Source organism: Perca fluviatilis, chromosome 9, assembly GCF_010015445.1.
Source record: "Perca fluviatilis chromosome 9, GENO_Pfluv_1.0, whole genome shotgun sequence".
Lineage (NCBI taxonomy): Eukaryota > Metazoa > Chordata > Actinopteri > Perciformes > Percidae > Perca > Perca fluviatilis.
In genome coordinates this window covers 3,748,568-3,769,660 of record NC_053120.1, presented here as the reverse complement: position 1 = coordinate 3,769,660, position 21,093 = coordinate 3,748,568, and the positions used below count along the sequence as shown (strand labels likewise).

General features: G+C 43.7%; 1 protein-coding gene across 1 annotated transcript in view; it reads right to left on the bottom strand.

Moving 5' to 3' along the window:
- The window catches only part of frem1b (Fras1 related extracellular matrix 1b), a 108,864-nt gene that overhangs the window by 54,122 nt on the left and 33,649 nt on the right, over positions 1 to 21,093 (bottom strand). The window contains 7 exon segments of the mRNA XM_039811503.1: positions 441 to 534; positions 1,608 to 1,816; positions 2,394 to 2,561; positions 4,394 to 4,484; positions 5,667 to 5,863; positions 8,350 to 8,492; positions 10,296 to 10,640. Coding sequence (XP_039667437.1) covers positions 441 to 534; positions 1,608 to 1,816; positions 2,394 to 2,561; positions 4,394 to 4,484; positions 5,667 to 5,863; positions 8,350 to 8,492; positions 10,296 to 10,640 — 1,247 coding nt within the window.

The following is a 21,093-nucleotide window of genomic DNA, read 5'->3' as shown; positions in this document are numbered from 1 at the left end:
GTCCCGATTATTTACATGGAGTCTGGTGTAGTTTGGTGATGGTGATTTTGGGGCTATTTCATGTTAAACTAAAAGGATCTTACTCTTTAACTAAAAGCTACATCTCTGTAGGGATCCATCCCATAATGTTTTCAGACTCTTAGAATAATAATCTGAGTCTGTCAGCAGCAACAACAGAACTTTTAGTGGACGCTGACTGATGCTGAACATCTGTCCTATCAGGTTACAATGCAGCCTAGTTCACATCTGACGATTACAGCGTTCTCGCTCAATACCGGACACAAAAACGTGAGAAAAAATAAAACGCTAAAATTGTCTCTGAGATCTTTTAAATTTCTGTCAGATCCAAACAGGAGGTGTGATGTTCTGACAGCCAGTCTGTCCCTCTCACAGGATGTTGACTGATGATGTAATGTGTGTTTTGGGGGCCGGACACTCGCCTGTATCGCCAGGACGACGTTGGCGGCGTTGAGACCGTCCGTCACCTTCAGATGGACCTCATCCTCCGTCGTCTCGGAGTCATCGTGGATGTACCTGCAACACACAGAGAGGCACAACAGGTAACTTACTGAGGTCATAAATCTATCATTTTCTCACAGACTTCTATAGAGGTGAAGTCTCTGTGTGTGTGTGTGTGTGTGTGTGTGTGTGTGTGTCTTTCTGTGTCTGTCTATCTGTGTCTGTGTGTGAGTGTGTGTGTGGTGTGTGTCTGTCTGTATCTGTTTTTTTGTGTTGTGTGTGTGTGTGTGTGTGTGTGTGTGTGTGTCTAACTATGTCTGTGTGTGTGTGTGTGTGTGTGTCTCTGTGTGTGTGTCTAACTATGTCTGTGTGTGTGTGTGTGTGTGTGTGTGTCTCTGTGTGTGTGTGTGTCTGTGTGTCTGTGTGTCTGTGGCTGTGTATCTGTGTGTTGTGTGTGTCTATCTGTGTCTGTGTCTGTGTGTGTGTGTGTGTGTGTGTGTGTGTGTGTGTGTGTGTGTGTGTGTGTGTGTGTGTGTGTGTCTCTAACTATGTCTGTGTGTGTGTCTTTGTCTGTGTGTTGTGTCTGTGTGTGTCTGTGTGTCTGTGTGGCTGTGGCTGTGTATCTGTGTGTTGTGTGTGTCTATCTGTGTCTGTGTCTGTGGGTGTGTGTGTGTGTGTGTGTGTGTGTGTGTCTAACTATGTCTGTGTGTGTCTGTCTGTGTGTGTCTGTGTGTTGTGTGTGTGTGTGTGTGTGTGTGTGTGTCTCTAACTGTGTCTGTGTGTGTGTCTTTGTCTGTGTGTTGTGTCTGTGTGTGTGTGTGTGTGTCTGTGTGTCTGTGTGGCTGTGGCTGTGTATCTGTGTGTTGTGTGTGTCTATCTGTGTCTGTGGGTGTGTGTGTGTGTGTCTAACTATGTCTGTGTGTGTCTGTCTGTGTGTGTCTGTGTGTTGTGTGTGTGTGTGTGTGTGTGTGTGTCTCTAACTATGTCTGTGTGTGTGTCTTTGTCTGTGTGTTTGTGTCTGTGTGTGTGTGTGTGTGTGTGTGTGTGTGTGTGTCTGTGTGTCTAACTATGTCTGTGTGTGTGTGTGTGTGTGTGTGTGTGTGTGTGTGTGTCTCTGTGTGTGTGTGTGTGTGTGTGTGTTGTCTGACCTGAGTCGTAGTCCTCTCAGGTCCTGCAGGGTGAATGCGTCCCCCTGCAGCAGCGTCCGGCCCTGCAGCTCCAGGCGGCCATGGCGTGGCGTCCTCTGAAGCTCCGCCCCCAGAGCCTCCTCCGGGCTGTCCCGGTCCTGGACCAGGAGGTGCTCCTCCGTCACGAAGGCTGCCCCCCCCTCCTCCACCCGCAGCAGGTTGGTGAAGGCCTGGCAACAGGAGCCACACACACATCAACAAAGAGACAAAACGTCAATAAAGCGGGGGTGTGTGTGTGTGTGTGTGTGTGTGTGTGTGTGTGTGTGTGTGTCTGTGTCTGTGTGTGTCTGTGTGTGTGTGTGTGTGTGTGTGTCTGTGTCTGTGTGTTTGTCTGTGTCTGTGTGTGTGTCTGTGTGTGTGTGTGTGTGTGTCTGTGTGTGTGTGTGTGGGTCTGTGTGTGTGTGTGTCTGTGTGTGTCTGTGTGTGTGTGTGTGTGTCTGTGTGTTTGTGTGTGTGTGTGTCTGTGTGTGTGTGTGTCTGTGTGTGTGTGTGTGTCTGTCTCTGTGTGTTTGTGTGTGTGTGTCTGTCTCTGTGTCTGTGTGTGTCTGTCTCTGTGTTTGTGTGTGTGTCTGTGTGTGTGTGTGTCTGTCACTGTGTCTGTGTCTGTGAGTGTGTGTGTCTGTGTGTGTCTGTGTCTGTGTCTGTGAGTGTCTGTGTGTGTGTGTCTGAAAAAACAAATAAATATTCAACAAAAATGTAAAAATAAAATGGCCTATGGGGCCCCACAGTGGCAGAGCGTGACCGTACCTGTGGCGCCTGGTCGTCCACGGGCGTGACGCTGATGTTGAACAGGAGGCCGGAGACGGTGCCGCCGTGGTTATCGCTCACCGAGAACACGAACTGGACCGCCAGCGGCTCGGGCCCGATGTCTTCCACCGGAGGCATGAACGCCACTTTCAGGTGGTTCACGGCATGCTGGGAGAACAAGAGCACTTCATCTTAAAGGACTTCTGTATAGCGTTAGGGGTGGCAGTAGCTCAGTCCGTAGGGACTTGGGTTGGGAACCGGAGGGTCGCTAGTTCAAGTCCCAGTACGGACCAAAGTACAGAGTGTGGATTGGTAGCTGGAGAGATGCCAGTTCACCTCCTGGGCACTGCCAGGTGCTCTTGAGCAAGGCACCGTAACCCCCTCAACTGCTCAGGGCACTGGCCCACTCACTCTGACATCTCTCCATTTGTGCATGAATAGGTCCTGTGTGTGTGTGTGTGTGTGTGTGTGTGTGTGTGTGTGTGTGTGGTGTGGGGGTCAGGGGGGGGTCCCCAAAGACCACATGAGGAGCCCTCAGGCTGTTCTAAAAATGAAAATTGAATATTGATATTGTCTGTTTCCCACCTTGTTAAGTCATTGTTGATAATTATTGTGAGAAATCATTAACATGATCAGTGTTTTCTTAATAATCATATATAACTATCATTAATCATTAATAATCATATATAATTAAAGGCAAACTGAGCACATTTGTTATTTCAGAAGAGTGTATCAAACTGGTAGCCCTTCGTATGACTCAGTACCCAGGAAGTAGCTCTCAGTTTAGAAAAGGTTGGTGACCCCTGTACTAGATGCATTCGAGGTGGCGCACGCCATTGTGACGTCAAAATGATGTAATATCCTGCCGGCGAGCCCGATTTATAGCGAGCGATCTCTGTGTGTGTCTGTGTCTATGTGTGTATATATATATATATATATATATATATATATATATATATATATATCAGAGCCATGTCAGTTATATAGCGTGGCACTGATTGAGCGCTCTTGGCCTGATCAGCACCATCGCTGTCCATCAGATATCGCTGTCCATGGTGCTGAAACACTGGTACTTGACTGGCAAACTGCTTTCTTTGATCGTCAATACAAGCTGTGTCTTTTCTTAGTGTTTTATTTGACATAGAGGCTTACTTGGCTCAACAAGTGACACATTATAACATATGCATTCATCAGATATTTTACCTTTTTAATTTTAAAATTACTTGGTAGCAGAGGGCCCCATGATGAAGCTCCGCCCCTACTGTACTGAGAGTCTAGCTCCGCCCCGAAATTGACAGCAATGCTGCTGCCAGTTCTGCCGTTGTTTACCTTTTTCTTCTTCTTCTTCTTCTAGTCCGTAGATATAGCAACGTCGGTAGCCTTTCCTCATTAGCGCCACCTCTGTTCAGGAGAAGACTGAAGCTAGTGTCGCGACCACCACGCGCTGGTATAAATAGTTAAGGCGATTTCATGACGTCACATATGCACGCGCCGGCTGTAAAACACGCTTTGCTTCCTGCTTTAACTTCTACAAGTTATTGAGTCATTTCAGTCCTTAGCGGGAGTCTTTAATATAGTACTTTTTTAAGCGACAAAGTCTGCGTGCGCTGTAAGAACTTCAACATGTTTTAAATGCCAATGAACTTAATGAAATTAAATAAAAAAAAAAAAACATAATTCCAGGGCAACAAACTGCTTTTCTTGTTTCAAGCTGAAGAAATTGATTTGGACCTCGAGGTGAGATTGTTTAGTTCATATCACATATATTTAGAAACGATTATAATCTTTATTAACCTCTTTCTCCTGGTAGGAATGACTACAGTAGAGTTAAGCCTGCTGTAGCTGTAGTAAAGGTGCGGCAAAGGGACAAAATAGTAGCCCGTCGGCCCGACGCAAAGCCCAGTGAAGTGTAAAATCAATTAATAAATGGTATATTATATATATAATAATAAAATTAAAAAAAATGAACGCGTTAATGCTGACAGCCCTGTAGTTTTCACCTGTGTGAAGGACTTCAACGCTGGCACCATGTGGTCTCTCTTCATGGCGTTGGTGCTGTCGGTGTAGAACAGGCGCCCTGCGTCCATCAGCCTGTAAATACAAACAATGAAAAGTTAATTTCACTTTCAATTTCAGGATCATTATGGGTTATTAGGGGTCTTTTCCACAACACAGAATTAAATCAGACTCTAATTTTCCCTCTTTTGATTGAGCCATGTTAGCAGGAAGATTGGACTTTTTTTTATCATTTGTTTATTTATTTTATTGCAAATAAAGGGTAGGCCTACAAATCACATGTGAATAGCCAAAATATATATAACATACAACAATAAAAAGATAAACAAAATATAACACAAGATTGCTAGGGGAAGCTTATAAGCCATTACAAAGAGAAAGAGGACCATATGTTGACAGTTTTAACAGCCTTTTTGTTGTTTGAGCCAGAAATCAGATTAATATAATGTTTTACATGGAGAAAAAGTACAAAACTAGGGTTTTTAGTGCTGAATTTACACGTATGAATGTGAAATTTTGCCAAAAGAATAAAAAAAATGTATAATGAAGTACGTCTTTTGTTTATTATGACTTTTATAAAAGCAAAAAATAACATCCTTCCACAATAAGGCAAAGTCTTTATAAATAAGATCAATGATGAATCTGCTGAGGTTTTGCCAAAATGTTCTGACGTGTGGGCAATGCCAAAAGAGGTGCAAAACAGTTTCTGGGTGGTCATCACAAAAAGAACAGTATGTGTTGATGTCTCTTTTAAATTTAATCATGTAATGATTTAGCAGGGTAATATCTGTGAATTAGGAAGATTGGGCATCCTTTGGCTGTTTTTACCATACATATAGAGCAATATATATGGTAATAATATTTTGAGCAGCTTACCAGGAGACTGAAGGCAGGACACATTCAGAAACCGTATCTCACACCATGGATGTTTGTTTTTTTCCAAGTTTGTATGTGTGTGGAAGCACCAGAGACACAAAATAACACCCCAAATCCCAGAAAAAGTGATTTTTTTCATAATATGGGCACTTTAATGCACCAATTTATGGCTGAAATCCCTTTATTTAGCCTATGAGAAGAACACAGATGGCAATTCAAAATATATCAAAAATATAATGGAAAGTATGTTGTTACGTGTCATTGGGCATTTTTAAGTGGGGTATATGGAAATCCTGGAGCTTTCTTAGTGGGTATACTGCGTAGACCTGCGTATCATGTTGACTACACCACTGAGTAGAGGGTGTCCCAGCCTGACCTTACCCAGGATGCAGTGGGCTGAAGCAGGGCTGTGTGATGACGTAGGTCAGGTCTGTGTCCGGATGCTCTCTGTCGGTGAAGTGGAGGTGAGACTGAGTGATGTACACCACCTCCGTCTCCTTCACCGTCAGCGAACGGACACTGCCGGAGACTTCCATCGGCAGCTGGTCCTTCACCGGGAAAACATGGACCACGACCGTCTGGATCCACAGGGGAGGGTCAGGGGGACAGGAAGAGGGTCAGGGGGACAGGAAGAGACTTTTCTAATCTGATGAGAGCAGTGGTGGTTCTGGGAGGGGCAAGGTGGCCAGTGGCCCTTTAATATTAAAAAGGTAACTACCGGTGAAACAAGCTACAATGTAAGTTAACAGGGCAATTGTGCAACTTGTATTAAAGTTCACTAAAGTGCTCGTTTTGCCGCTGACAGACTCTTAGATTATTATTCTAAGTGTCTAATAACGTTATGGGAAGGATTTCTAAGGAGGTCGACCTTTCTGTTAAAGGGTAAGATCCTTTTTTTAATAAAAAAAATAAACATTTGTGAAATCGCGTTCGCTAAACCCACTAGACTCCATGTAAATAATCAGTGATTTAAGCATAGTAAAATACACTTCATTCAAAATCGACAGAAAAACAATTAAACTATAAAATGCAGTTTTGGGTCATCTTTCCACTTTTCCAACGATCACCACTCAAGGTTTGGTTGAAATAAACACATAGTTTACTGATTTACATGTAAGAACATGCTGGCTCTATACACGCTAAAACTACTGTTTTTTAAATGGAGTCTGGTGGGTTTAGCGCTACTGACTTCAGAGCTGTTTCTGGTTAAACAGAAACGTCTCAAAGAGGTTTTTAAAGGTCTATCTCTGTAGGGATCCATCCCATAATCTTGTCAGACACTTAGAATAATAATCTGAGTCTGTCAGTGGCAAAACCAGCACTTTCACGCTTCTTACTGGACCAATTTCAAGGATTGTTGTTTAGTCACTTACACACAAAAACATAGGAAAATAGGGTCCAGGTTAAAAAAACAAAAAAAACAGTAGTTACCCTTTAAGCCTTGTCTCCCCTCTGGCCCCCAATAACTGTGTCAAATATTTTCATACATTTTGAACCCCAACTTCATCTCCAAAAAGGGGATATTATTGCAGTGCAGTGACAAATAAAGCCTTGTCTCCCCTCTGGCCCACAATAACTGTGTCAAATATTTTCATACATTTTGAACCCCAACTTCATCTCCAAAAAGGGGATATTATTGCAGTGCAGTGACAAATAAAATGTAGGTTAACACTGAATGAGTATTCGTGTGTTCATTGTGTATTGTTTAGAGTTTAGATTCTTTGCCCGAGCCCGATATTTTCCGCCACTATCCTCATGCCGGACCGGGCCCTTGATCAAGCATTTGTGGGTTTTTTTAATCATTACTTTATTAGACTAATTGGATGGGGAGAAAGCTATGCCTCTCCATCTTCTCCCGTAGCTCTGGGTGTAGCCTATGTCCTGCACTGACTTGAGTGTGAGGTAAACTGTGCTACATCATGTCTAGCTCATCTGCACCACTGTTGACAGCATGCAGACCGTGGCGAAGGACAGTATTAATTAGGTGATCGAGACCATAGGCGCAGATTTATGTTTTCCTCCGTGGGTGCGCACACCCTTTAAAAAAAGAAAAGTAGTCAAAACAAATTTGCATTTCAGAACCTTGGATACCGCTGCAGAATTTTTCAACTTTTTTCTAGAACTTTCTGACTTTTTGTCTCGTAATAATCGGACAATTTTTGTGTGCAAATATTCCAACTTTTTCAAAAAAATTCAATATATTCTGAGTTTATTTTCCCTGTAATATCCCGACCTTTATTCCTCAAATATTCCATCAGCGGCCGACACGAACACACACACCTATTAACATAATAATAATTTAGCCATAAAGTTGGCTTTCAACCCAGGATGGCGCCACTTCTCACAGATACAGAGAGGATTGGAGATGAGAAGTTTAACTGGCACGTAACCATGGTCAGCTTTGTGGGAAATTAAGAATCAATGCCTCCGACATAACCAATCACACTATGACAATAAAAATGAACTGGCAGTCTGGCACACATGGGGGCTCGGTATTTTCGCCTATCGGCTCCTATGATCGAGACCAGAAAGTCTCCTGTATGGTTCCAGGGCTTTGATTATGTTGCTGCCTTGAGCTGTTACCCACACTATTCGGCTGAGGGAGCTTATAGGGTCTAACGTTTCTTCATTCGGATCCATTTGCGATCCATTCCTTTCTGAATAAACTAACAGCGCAGTTTACATGCTTCGTCCTTGTTGCATTAGTCATTAAGATCATTCTAAACAGATTTCTGTAGTTTAAACAACTCTGAATTATAGTTGAGAACGTCAGTCGGGTTCGGGCTCGGGTAGGGTCTGTCAGGTTCAGCTCCTGCTTTGGTTCTGTGTTTCTTTATTTGTGCTTCCTGTTTTATTTTGAAAAGGGTTAGCATTGTCATGCATTGTTCTCTGAACAATAAACTACTTACCTGTGATTCCCTGTCTGAGTCATGCATTTGAGTCCGCCATTGTACCGTGATAGGCTCAAGCTTGATTTTTTGCGCCCAAACTAAGCTCTAGTATCGTTAGTCTTTTGTTAAACCCAAACCTGGAGGGTTTGAGAGGAAAGTGTTTTCTGACTCACGTATGTCTGGGAGAGGTTGGGCGGCTGGTGGCTGTCAGACAGCGTGAAGTCGAACGAGTCCTCAAACTGCTCCTCCCCTGAGTGCTGGTAGTAGATCTGACCCTGGATCAGATCCCGCTGCAAGAAACTCTCCACTTGCTCTCCTGCAAACACATCGACAACAATTACAACCTGCCAGCTGCAACACGAGATGACGAGCATCAACTAAAAAAGCATTTGGTTACGTGTTGACACCATAAATCTGGCCATAATAACCCGCAAATGGCCAAAATAGCCAATTTGTTGTCACGGTCCGTGACTCAGGCTGCTGTTTCCTTTTTTTGGTCGTGTGTGTGTGTGTGTGGAGTGAGTGGGTAGGCGTGGCTTTTTCCTCAGGGCACCTGGCTCTCCAGCGCAGCTGCAGGTGATCTACTAATCAAGCTCCAGCACTAGTACTCCTGTGATCCAGGCAGCCAGCGGCAGTTCGTTTCAGTCCACCAAGGGAGTTTTTCCTCGCGACTGTCGCAACAGTCACTGCTATTGCTTGCTCTTGAGGGAATTACTGTAATTGTTGGGGATTTGGAATTTATAGAGTGTGGTGTAGACCTACTCTATCTGTAAAGTGTCTTGAAATAACTCTGTTATGATTTGATACTAGAAATAAATTGAATTGAATTGAATTGAAGTGGTAACTACTCTCGGCCACACACGCTAGTTCTCTAGTAAACATTGTGCTATCTAAGTTATTTTCTTTTTATTAACACTGTCGTCTATCTGTGTGCAGACGCTGGAGGTCTACCTGATCTTCGCTTCCAGCCAAGCCACCAGCCCTGTGTGTTTTCGAGCCTGCCTTGCCTACCTCTGCTCCTCCACTCCATTTGGATCACCACCCTCCTACGTTGAAAGATTTCTGTTCGGCTGAACTTACATTAAAGAACTGTTGTCAAATCCCAACCATCTAGTCTGTGTTCGCTCTTGGGTCCCAACCTCACCCTAACATTTGTCTCTCTTTCTCTTCATTCTTCTCCTCAGCACCTGCTCATTAATGTTACCAGCTGCCATTACACAAACATTTTGAAATAAAAGTGAAAATGTTGACTTCTTCCATAACCTCCTTACCTTTAGTGCGACAGCATGCTGCGTCTGATGTCATTGGTATTGGTCTTTGGCGCATGCGGGTCAGTTCGAAACCGCAAACAGTTCACACTGGAATCTGATTTAGGCCACATTTTAAAAGGTCAGGTCAACAGCCAAATAAAAAACTGGATGAGATGTTCTACTTGGACGGCAATAAAAAACCTCCAATCTAGCCTCAGTAAGGCCTAGAATCCCCCTGATAGTGTTACCTTTCCAATGATACCAGGCACACCCCAGAATGTCACAGTATATGGGAGCTGTACCACTTTTAATTTGGGTATGACGTTTAGACCAAAAAGCATGGATTTCAAGGGTTTCTTAAAGGTGCCCTGCCACACGTATTTCATGACTTTGTGGTGATGTCTGAAGTTCTAACCATGGACTCTGTAACCTTGGTTACCTTGTTTCAAGCCATTCTAGCGCGGTATAGAAAGCCTGCAGGAAGACTCAGCTCGATTTGTGCCAGTTCTCATTAATATTCAACGAGCTAAGCTGTTAGAATCTGACTGGCTAAAAGCTAGCCAATGAGAGCCTGGCTGTCAGCATCCTGTACCCAGCCCAACTGGGCGAGCTCATGAATAGTAATGAGCTCAGGCAACATGATGTCAGACTGACCAGCTGTTGTGATTGGACTGATTTCTCCGCTTATTTCTGTTCAGTGGCTAGAGCTGACAGAGGAGGTAGCAGTTCATTTTCACATTCACCACATAACACAAACACATATGGAACTCACAGATTTCAAAAAATGCAAGTAGAAACGGTTTTATATGGCAGGGCCCCTTTAAGAGGTTAAAAAAACCCAAATAAACGTAACGCCTTCCCACCCTCACCTGTCTCGTGGGCTGAGGTCTTTCGGACCAGTTGCCCCACCCGGGGGCCAGAGGTCAGCTGGTACAGGATGTAGTCGTCGCTGGAGTCCAGGTCGGTAGCCAGTAGCGTGAAGTCCTCCAGCCGCACGGCGGCACCCTCCTGCACCTCCAACGCCACGTTGTTGATGAGGAACGGCGGCGAGTCGTCTTTGGGCAGGATGTTGACGGGGAACTTGTGGCGGATGCTGTGGCGCCCGTCGCTGATGCGGAAGACGATGTGGTCGCGGGTGGTGTCGCTGTCGGAGTGGTGGTAGACGACCACGCCGTCACGCAGGTCCTGCACGCGGAACATGAACGCCTTCCCGCCTGGGAGACAGGAAACACCACGTAAACGCCACGTAAACACAAACGCCACGTAAACACAAACCCCACTTAAACGCCACGTAAACGCCACATAAACGCCACGTAAGCGCCACGTAAACGCCACGTAAATGCCACGTAAACGCCACATAAACACCACGTAAACACAAACGCCACGTAAACACAAACCCCACTTAAACGCCACGTAAACGCCATAAACGTGAAACGCCTAATGCAATGCCACGTAAACGCCACGTAAACGCCACGTAAACACCACGTAAACACCACGTAAACACAACGTAAACACCACGTAAACACCACGTAAACGCCATGTAAACGCCACGTAAAAACAAACGCCACGTAAACACAAACCCCACTTAAACGCCACGTAAACGCCACATAAACGCCACGTAAACGCCACGTAAATGCCACGTAAATGCCACATTAACACCACGTAAACGCCACGTAAATGCCACGTAAATGCCACGTAAATGCCACATTAACACCACGTAAACGCCACGTAAACGCCACGTAAACGCCACGTAAACGCCACGTAACAACGCATTATGTCAGGGGGGTAAAACTCATTTTCCCAGAGGGCCACACTGGAAAAGGAGAATCACACCAAGGGCCAGACGTGGCTGTGTCTCAAAGCACCTACTTGCACAATTCAAGCACTTAGTTTGATGTATATCATGTAGATAATGCACTGAAAGTACCAGGATGACCCCCTAAAAACGGTCAAAAAGTTCAGTGTGGAACGATGGACCTTACTCGCACTAAACGGCTGATTGGACGAACGCGTCACCTGGGTCTGGCTGCTCCCGGATTTCACAACAGAGCATAACGGGCGGCTCGTTCAGAATACGATCTCGTATTTAACTAAAATAGTTCACCGAAACATGTTTCTGAAAACATTTGAAGAGAGAAATAGGTTGTGCAGCTTCATTTCAGATCAACAAAGGTCAGTTTAACATTTGTCACCTTTTTGTAAATTTGTTGCTTTTTCTGACATTTTTGTACGCTTTTTGTCGCATTTTTGTTGACATGAAGCTCTACAAAAGTCATCAAAAGAGTTCCTTAGCCATCGTAGAATTTAGCAAATCAAGAAAAACAATTTTTTTTAACAACAACCTGTTTCTCAGCCTGAATATGAAAACTCTCTGAGTCTCAGCGTCAGCAAATCTGCCCAAATTCTGCTTTGAATGTCAGGTAATTGCAGTTTAGGCGGGCCAAAATGTATTGTGAACCCAAATTGATATATGGGCCGGATCTAAATCTGCAAGGGGCTGAATTTGGCCCGCGGGCCTTGAGTTTGACACATGTACATCATGTCATAAAATGTCAACATGTAATAAATTGCCATATTTTGTAATAAAAACCTGAACCCAATATGTCACATGTGTCAAACTCAAGGCCCACGGGCCCAATCCAGCCCCTTGCAGAGTTAAATACATTTTGGCCCGCCTGGTTGTGGGCCAAACCAAAAACACAGGAACGTGTTTTTTAAACTTAAATTACTATTACTATACTACAGGGGCGGATCTAGTGGGGTGGCATAGGGTGGCAAATGCCACCCTAAAAGAAAGCCACCCCAGTTGGCAGCAACGAATTAAAAGTTATGGCCAATTTTACCATTTACGAGCGCGAATCTCCAATGTCCGACTACAACTGTTTGCTTCCCCTCTCACACATCTGCCACTCATCACCTGTGTCTTACCTTAATGCCTTTCCTGTGATAATGCCCCTTACTTCTATCAGACTTCTATCTCCTATTAAGTGAGATCACATTGTATGGTCGCCTCAAATGCAAGACACTGATTGCATGAGATTAAGTTTGTCTGTATGAGTTTGTAAATGGCAGCCTGTGCCCTTTTGTAGTGTGTACATACTTTTTCTCATCAAACTGTGATTAAATTCAGTATATATACACGTCTGCCATATGTTGCCACCCCTCGAAAATTCCTGCCCCCCTCTCGCCACCCCATAAATATTTTTCTAGATCTGCCCCTGCTATACAACTATTCAAAGCAGGATTTGGGCAGATTTGCCGACTCTGAGACTCAGAAATTACCTCAGAAGAAGCAGAGAGACAGTTTTCATATTCAGGCTGAGAAACAGGTTGTTGTTAAAAGAAAATGTAATCATTGTTTTTCTTGATTTGCTAAATTCTACGATGGCTAAGGAACTCTTTTGATGACTTTTGTAGGCCTTCATGTCAACAGAAATACGACAAAAAGCAACTAATTTACAAAAAGGTGACAGATGTCTGAGAAAGCCACAAAAATGAAGTAAAACCCAATATGGAAAAACTATAACTAACCCTCCTTGTTGTCCTTACAAAAACTTTCTATATCAGAACTATGACAAAGGAACGTTGAAAACAGTGACGGGGTTCTGGTTTCTGCCGAACCTTAGAGTTTTTCCACAGTGAACCGAACCCTACACTTGCACTAGGCGCACTATGACGGCGCCGTTGATTACGGGAAGGTGTTTAGGTAGGTGGAGCGTTCAACGCAGTAGGCTGGGAGAAAGTGGACATGGAACTGGTTCAACGCAGTAGGCTGTGAGAAAGTGGACATGGAACTGCTTCAATGCAGTAGGCTGGGAGAAAGTGGACATGGAACTGGTTCAATGCAGTAGGCTGGGAGAAAGTGGACATGGAACTGGTTCAACGCAGTAGGCTGTGAGAAAGTGGACATGGAACTGGTTCAATGCTGCAGGCTGTGAGAAAGTGGACATGGAACTGGTTCAATGCAGTAGGCTGTGAGAAAGTGGACATGGAACTGGTTCAATGCTGCAGGCTGTGAGAAAGTGGACATGGAACTGGTTCAATGCAGTAGGCTGTGAGAAAGTGGACATGGAACTGGTTCAATGCAGCAGGCTGTGAGAAAGTGGACATGGAACTGGTTCAATGCTGCAGGCTGTGAGAAAGTGGACATGGAACTGGTTCAATGCAGTAGGCTGTGAGAAAGTGGACATGGAACTGGTTCAATGCTGCAGGCTGTGAGAAAGTGGACATGGAACTGGTTCAATGCAGTAGGCTGTGAGAAAGTGGACATGGAACTGGTGAGCAGAAAAAGTTGTTGTTTGGCAGTACTTTCAGTCAAAAGAAGGCCATTCAATTCCAGCTACATGTTCAATCTGTTCAATGCTGATTGGTCTCGTGGTAGCGAGGACCCTAAACTATACACAACATGGCCGCTGTTACAACATTTGGTACGAGACATCCGAAAGAATACGAGTTGTGCACGAAGGAATCTCCAGACAGATTGGACCTGCGCTCTACCAGGTGAGCTACCCAGGCACCCGAGAGTCACCGGACTTTAAAGAAATATTTGCACAAATACTTCCAAAATCTCTAAAATTAAAGTTAACAATGATAATAACATAATCTACAATTTTTGTAGTTGTTGCTTCACAAATTAATGTAGTTTTCGTATCAATGAATTCAAACCTATCTGTCCATCTTTGCGTTTTCTTTTACGTCTTTCTGTTTGCTTTAACATGTTCGAAATAAATTCAATCAATCTTAACTGAACTCAGCGTTTGTCGGACTGAAGCAGAGGTGTAGTTTAATGTATTGTAATGGGTATATATATATATATATATATATATATATATATATATATATATATATATATATATATATATATATATATATATATATATATACAGTATATGGGCCAGAATGGGGAGGGCATATCATAGTGGGAAGAAAAACACAGATGACAATTCAAAATATATAAAAAATTATAATGTAAAGTATGTTGTTGCGCGTCATTGGGCCTTTTTAAGTGGGTATATACATAATCCTGGAGGTTTCTTAGTGGGTGTACTGCGTATATCTGCATATCATGTAGACCAGGGGTGTCAAATTCAGTGATGAGAATCACATCAAGGGCCAGACATGGAGTTTATTGCTTTTATGTCATGGGGAAAAGTCAAATATCTTTGACTGTATCATTGCATGTCTCATATAGGCTTCTCACTTACAGTTTGGTCGACAGAAACTGTCGAAGAAAATGCCAAAAGGTTGGGACAAAGCATAAAAATTGTTGACAAAAACATTGTGAAAAGTGACAAAAAGTAGGTGGGCCAAAATGTACTGTGAACCTAAATTTATATAAGGGGCCAGATCAGAATTAGCAAGGGGCCGGATTTGGCCCGCGGGCCTTAAGTTTGACCACGTACACTACACCACTCGACTGAAGTGCTGGACTGAACATGAAGAACTCGTCTGTCCTACATTAATTGAAATGTAGGCCGCGTCCATCTGTCGGCTCTGCGCGCTGCTGGCTGGCCTCCCTCGCACGCTACAACATGCTAACCCCTGCTAACCGCTAACGGCAGAGCGTTGCATCACTGGCGGCCTACTGGTGGACATGTGTTGTTGTCAGAGAGGAACGCGCTCGGTTTCCAGCCAAAGCTTTCGCACTTTGATTCAATTAACGTCTCCAACACATGCGCTGGTTTGTTTTTTTTTGTCACTTGGAAATAACAAGTTTCTCTTAGCGCCTGAAGGCACCGCGAGGCGCTGGCTGGCTGGCTGAGGGTTTTTGTGCTGCGAAACAACCGGTTGGGGTAAAACATGGCGTCCTTCCCGGTGGCCTGCACGGTTGCCAGGATTAGGGGGCTTCCTGTCTCCCGTGTGCGCGTGCCAGAGAGACAGAAGGGCAAGGTCACGCAGACAGATTGAGAGACGAGCGGTGTTCGCGAGCCCGAACCTCATTAGCAACTTTACCGAGGGGAAGCGGCTACCGGTCCAAGTGATGGAAACAACTTGGTAATTGGGCCCAAAGGTGGCGTTGGGCAGCAGGCCCATAAAGAAGGGAATGAGAGGGGAGGTGGGTGTGTCTGTGTGTCTGTGTGTGTGTGTCTGTGTGTGTGTCACTGTGTGTGTGTCTGTGTCTGTGTGTGTGTTTGCATGTGTGTGTGTGTGTGTGTGTCTGTGTGTGAAGGTGTGTCTGTGTGTCTGTGTCTGTGTGTGTGTGTATGTCTCTGTGTGTGTATGTGTGTGCATGTGTCTGTGTGTGTGTGTACGTGTGCGTGCATGCGTGTGTGTGTCACTGTGTGTGTGTCTGTCTATGTGTCTGTGTGTGTGTCTGTGTCTGTATCTGTGTGTGCGTGTGTGTGTGTGTGTGTATGTCTCTGTGTGTGTGTATGTGTGCGTGCGTGCATGTGTGTGTGTGTCTGTGTGTGTGTGTGTGTGTCTGTCTCTGTATCTGTGTGTGTGTGTGTGTGTGTGTGTGTGTGTCTGTCTCTGTATCTGTGTGTGTGTGTGTGTGTGTGTGTGTGTGTAGTGTTCTGTCTTGTATGTGTGTGTGTGTGTGTGTGTGTGTGTTTTGTTGCGTAGTGCGTGTGCGTGTGGAGGACAGGCGCCATCCATTTGGCTGAAGGCGTTGGACCGAGCCTGCAGTGGCTGCCCACCCCCCCCCCTCGAGTGGCAGCATGGAGGGTCAGCGCTGGTCTCCACGGAGACGCAGCTTCACCAGAGGACCCCCTCGCCGCTCGCCGCTCCCTACACGCCTCCTTTAATAAAAAACCGTATACACGCGTGCAGAGCCAAACTTTTGTTGTTTCTCAACGACGAGAAGCAGAGAGTCCAAACGGGAGGAGATGAAATGATGCTGTGTGTTTGTGTGTGTGTGTGTCTGTGTGTCTGTGTGTGTGTGTGTGTGTGTGTGTGTGTGTGTGTGTGTGTGTGTGTGTGTGTGTGTGTGTGTGTGTCAAAACACAGAGGAGGAAACGGGGGGGTGGCGATGGAAACGAGCCGAGTGGGACAAAAGTTTTCATCAGCCATCCAACTACGATACTGTACTGGCAGACGGGGGAAGAGAGTGAGAACAGGTGTTTAAAAAAAAAGTCAATTTGAGAAGTAGAAAATGAAGAAATCCCATAGATAGATCATCTAGATCATAGATTGTGTTTTGCACTGCAGTTTCTCTTGAAGCCTCTCCACATTTTTGTTTTTGTCTGCTTTAGTAAATGCATGCATATTTTATTTCTTTAAGATTATTTTTTGGGGATTTTTCACCTTTATTTGACAGGACAGCTAGTTGAGAGAGAGGGGGGGAAGACATGCAGGAAATCATCACAAGTCGGATTTGAACCCTGGACCTCTGCGTCGAGGCACAAGCCTCCCAAGTACAAGTGCGCCTGCTCTACCCACTGTTTCTCAATAAATGCATGTATATAAAATGCAGGGGATATATTTGTGTTTCAATTTACAATATGATCAGCTGTTCACTTTGACTTTAGCCTATAAGTTAGGTTTAGAACATGATGTTATCTGTTCTGACATACAGTGTGAAAGCATTTGTAAATTGGTCAGTAAAGATCCATTGATTTGGTCTTGGTGGAGCTTGTGTGTAAAAGAAGTTTAAGCATTTTAAATGTGTGTTAACTGTATGCATTTTGTGTCAAAGCAACAACAAATGTGTTAATTGTGAAGCCTACACAGGCGGATGTTGTGCTAACTGTGTTAAGAGTTTAGGAAAGTTGTTAAAAGTATTGAAAAAAGTGTCATAGTGATCGTGAAAAACTGTAATTCAGTAGAAAAGGAAACTAATTGTTTATTTCTCCGTTGTCTTACAAACGGAGAAACTTACTTTTTTGGCCAATTTAGGCCTTTATTGTGATAGGACAGCTGAAGATATGAATGGGGAGAGAGAGGGGGAAATGACAGAGAGATAGACAGACAGACAGACAGACAGACAGACAGACAGACAGACAGACAGACAGACAGACAGACAAACTTTTGGGGAAACGCAGCCCCACGATATGAAGCATTTAAAAGATACTCCATGAAATTACATCACAATAATGAAACACACACACACACGGACAGACACACATACACACACACACACACACACACGGACAGACACACATACACACACACACACACACACACACACACACACAGACAGACACACATACACACACACACACGGATACACACGGACACTACACACACACACACACACACACATGGACAGACACACATTCACACACACACACACACACACACGGACCCTACACACACACACACACACACACACGGATACACACGGACACTACACGCACACACACGGACAGACACACATACACACACACACACACACACGGATACACACGGACACTACACACACACACACACACACACACACACACACACTGATACACACGGACACACACACACACACATGGATACACACAGACACTACACACACACACACACGGATACACACGGGGACACACACACACGGATACACACAGACAATACACACACACACACACACACGGATACACACACACACACACACGGATACACCAACGACACACACAAAACACACACACACAATAATACACAGACACTACACACATACACACACAAACGGATACACAATGGACACTACACACACACAAAATACACACGGATACACACGACACCTGGCACACACACACACACATGGACAGACACACATACACACACACACACACACGGATACACACAGACACTACACACACACACACACACACACACACACAATACACACGGGACACACACACACACACGGATACACACGGGGACACACACACACGGATACACACGGACACTACACACACATACACACACACGGATACACACACACACTACACACACACACACGGATACACACACACACACACACGGATACACACGGACACACACACACACACACACGGATACACACAGACACTACACACATACACACACAAACGGATACACATGGACACTACACACACACACGGACAGACACATACACACACACACACGGATACACACAGACACTCACAATACATAATAACACACAATAACACACGGATACACACAGACACTACAATACACAATAATAACACACACACACATATACACACAATAATACACACAGACACACACACACACACAGACAGACACACATACACACACACACACGGATACACACGGACACTCGCACACACACACACAATAATACATGGAACAGACACATTCATTAACCACACACACACACACACACACACGGACCCTACACTAATAATAATAATAATAATAATAACACCGATACACACGGACACTACACACACACAAGACAGACACACACAAAATAATAATAATAATACACACACGGATACCACACGGACACTACACAATAATACATAACAATACACACACACTGATACACACGGACACACACAAAACAATGGATACACACAGACACTACAAAAATAATAATACACACGGATACACACGGGAATACACACACGGATACACACACAGACAATAAACACACACACATAATAATACACGGATACACACACACATACATGGATACACACGGACACATACACATACACACACATACGGATACACACAGACACCACAAAACATAAAATACAAACGGATACACATGGACACTAATACTACCAATAATACACAATACACGGATACACACGGATAATACACAATAATAATAACACACATGGACAGACACACATACACACAATAATACATACACGGATACACACAGACACCCCAAAATAATAAAATAATAATAATAATAATACAACACGATACAATATCAACAACAACAAAACGGATACACACGGGACACACACAATAACGGATACACACGGACACTACACACACATACACACACACGGATACACACAGACACTACCAATACATAATAATATAACACTAATAAACGGATACACACACACGGATACACACACACTATCAATAATAAAAACGGATACACATAATCACACGCATACACACGGACACACAACACTACACACACAACGGATACACACAGACACTAACAACAATAATATACACAAATACACGGATACACACAGACACTATAATAATAATATACACACACACGGATACAATAATAATAACAACACAATAACGGATTACACACGGAACAATACAATAATACACACACACACGGATACACACACACACTAATAATACATACACACACACGGATACACCGACACTACAAACAATAACAACAACAACACACGGATACACACAGACACCATAATAACAATAATACCACGGATACACACAGACACTACACACAATAATAATATACGGATACACACAGACAACCTACTAACACAAACACAATAACAATACACATAATACGGATACACACAGACACTACACATACCAATACACATGGATACACACGGGACACACACACACACACACAACACACGGATAAACACAGCACACTACACACACTATCAATAATACACGGATACACAACGACCTACAGTCACACACATACACACACACACACACACACACACGGATACACACGGACGCTACAGTCACAACACATAATAACAATACATCACACAATACACGGATACACACGGACACAATACTACACCACACAATAACAACACCTACACACACAGATACAAAAGAGTAATTGTGAAAAAATCTGTTTACATGCACACTGATATTCCACTATTATTCAGATTATGACACATGAGTCACAGCATATTCTGTTTAGACATTCAGAACAAGGCCTCCTTCCGAACTGAGCATTGTCCCATTAAGGCGTGTGTGATATGTGTATTATTCGGGTTTTGGAGGCATTCTTTGGTCATGTATACAACGCGTTCAGAACCTGAGTCTCCGTCTGGGTTTTTACTGCAGTTTGTGACAGTTTACAGCAGAGGTGGGGCACGACTTGACTCAAGTCCGTCTCAAGTTGCCAATTTGAGGACTTGAGACTTGCTTGACTTACATTAATAATAATATAATATTGATAATTGAGTGACTTGGTATTCAAGACTTCAGACTTGACTTTGACTTGAGACAGATGACTTAAAAGGACTTGACTTGACCACTAATATACAGTACACTAATACAGTATTAGGGGACCACTAAGGTCTATATAAAAGAGACTTCAGATACAGTATTAGGGGACCACTAAGGTCTATATAAAAGAGACTTCAGATACAGTATTAGGGGACCACTAAGGTCTATATAAAAGAGACTTCAGATACAGTATTAGGGACCACTAAGGTCTATATAAAAGAGACTTCAGATACAGTATTAGGGACCACTAAGGTCTATATAAAAGAGACTTCAGATACAGTATTAGGGGACCACTAAGGTCTATATAAAAGAGACTTCAGATACAGTATTAGGGGACCACTCAAGGTCTATATAAAAGACTTCAGATACAGTATTAGGGGACCATTAAGGCCTTTATAAAAGAGACTTCAGATACAGTATTAGGGGACCACTACAAGGTCTATATAAAAGAGACTTCAGATACAGTATTAGGGACCACTAAGGCCCTTTATAAAAGAGACTCAGATACAGTATTAGGGGACCACTAAGGTCTATATAAAAGAGACTTCAGATACAGTATTAGGGGACCAC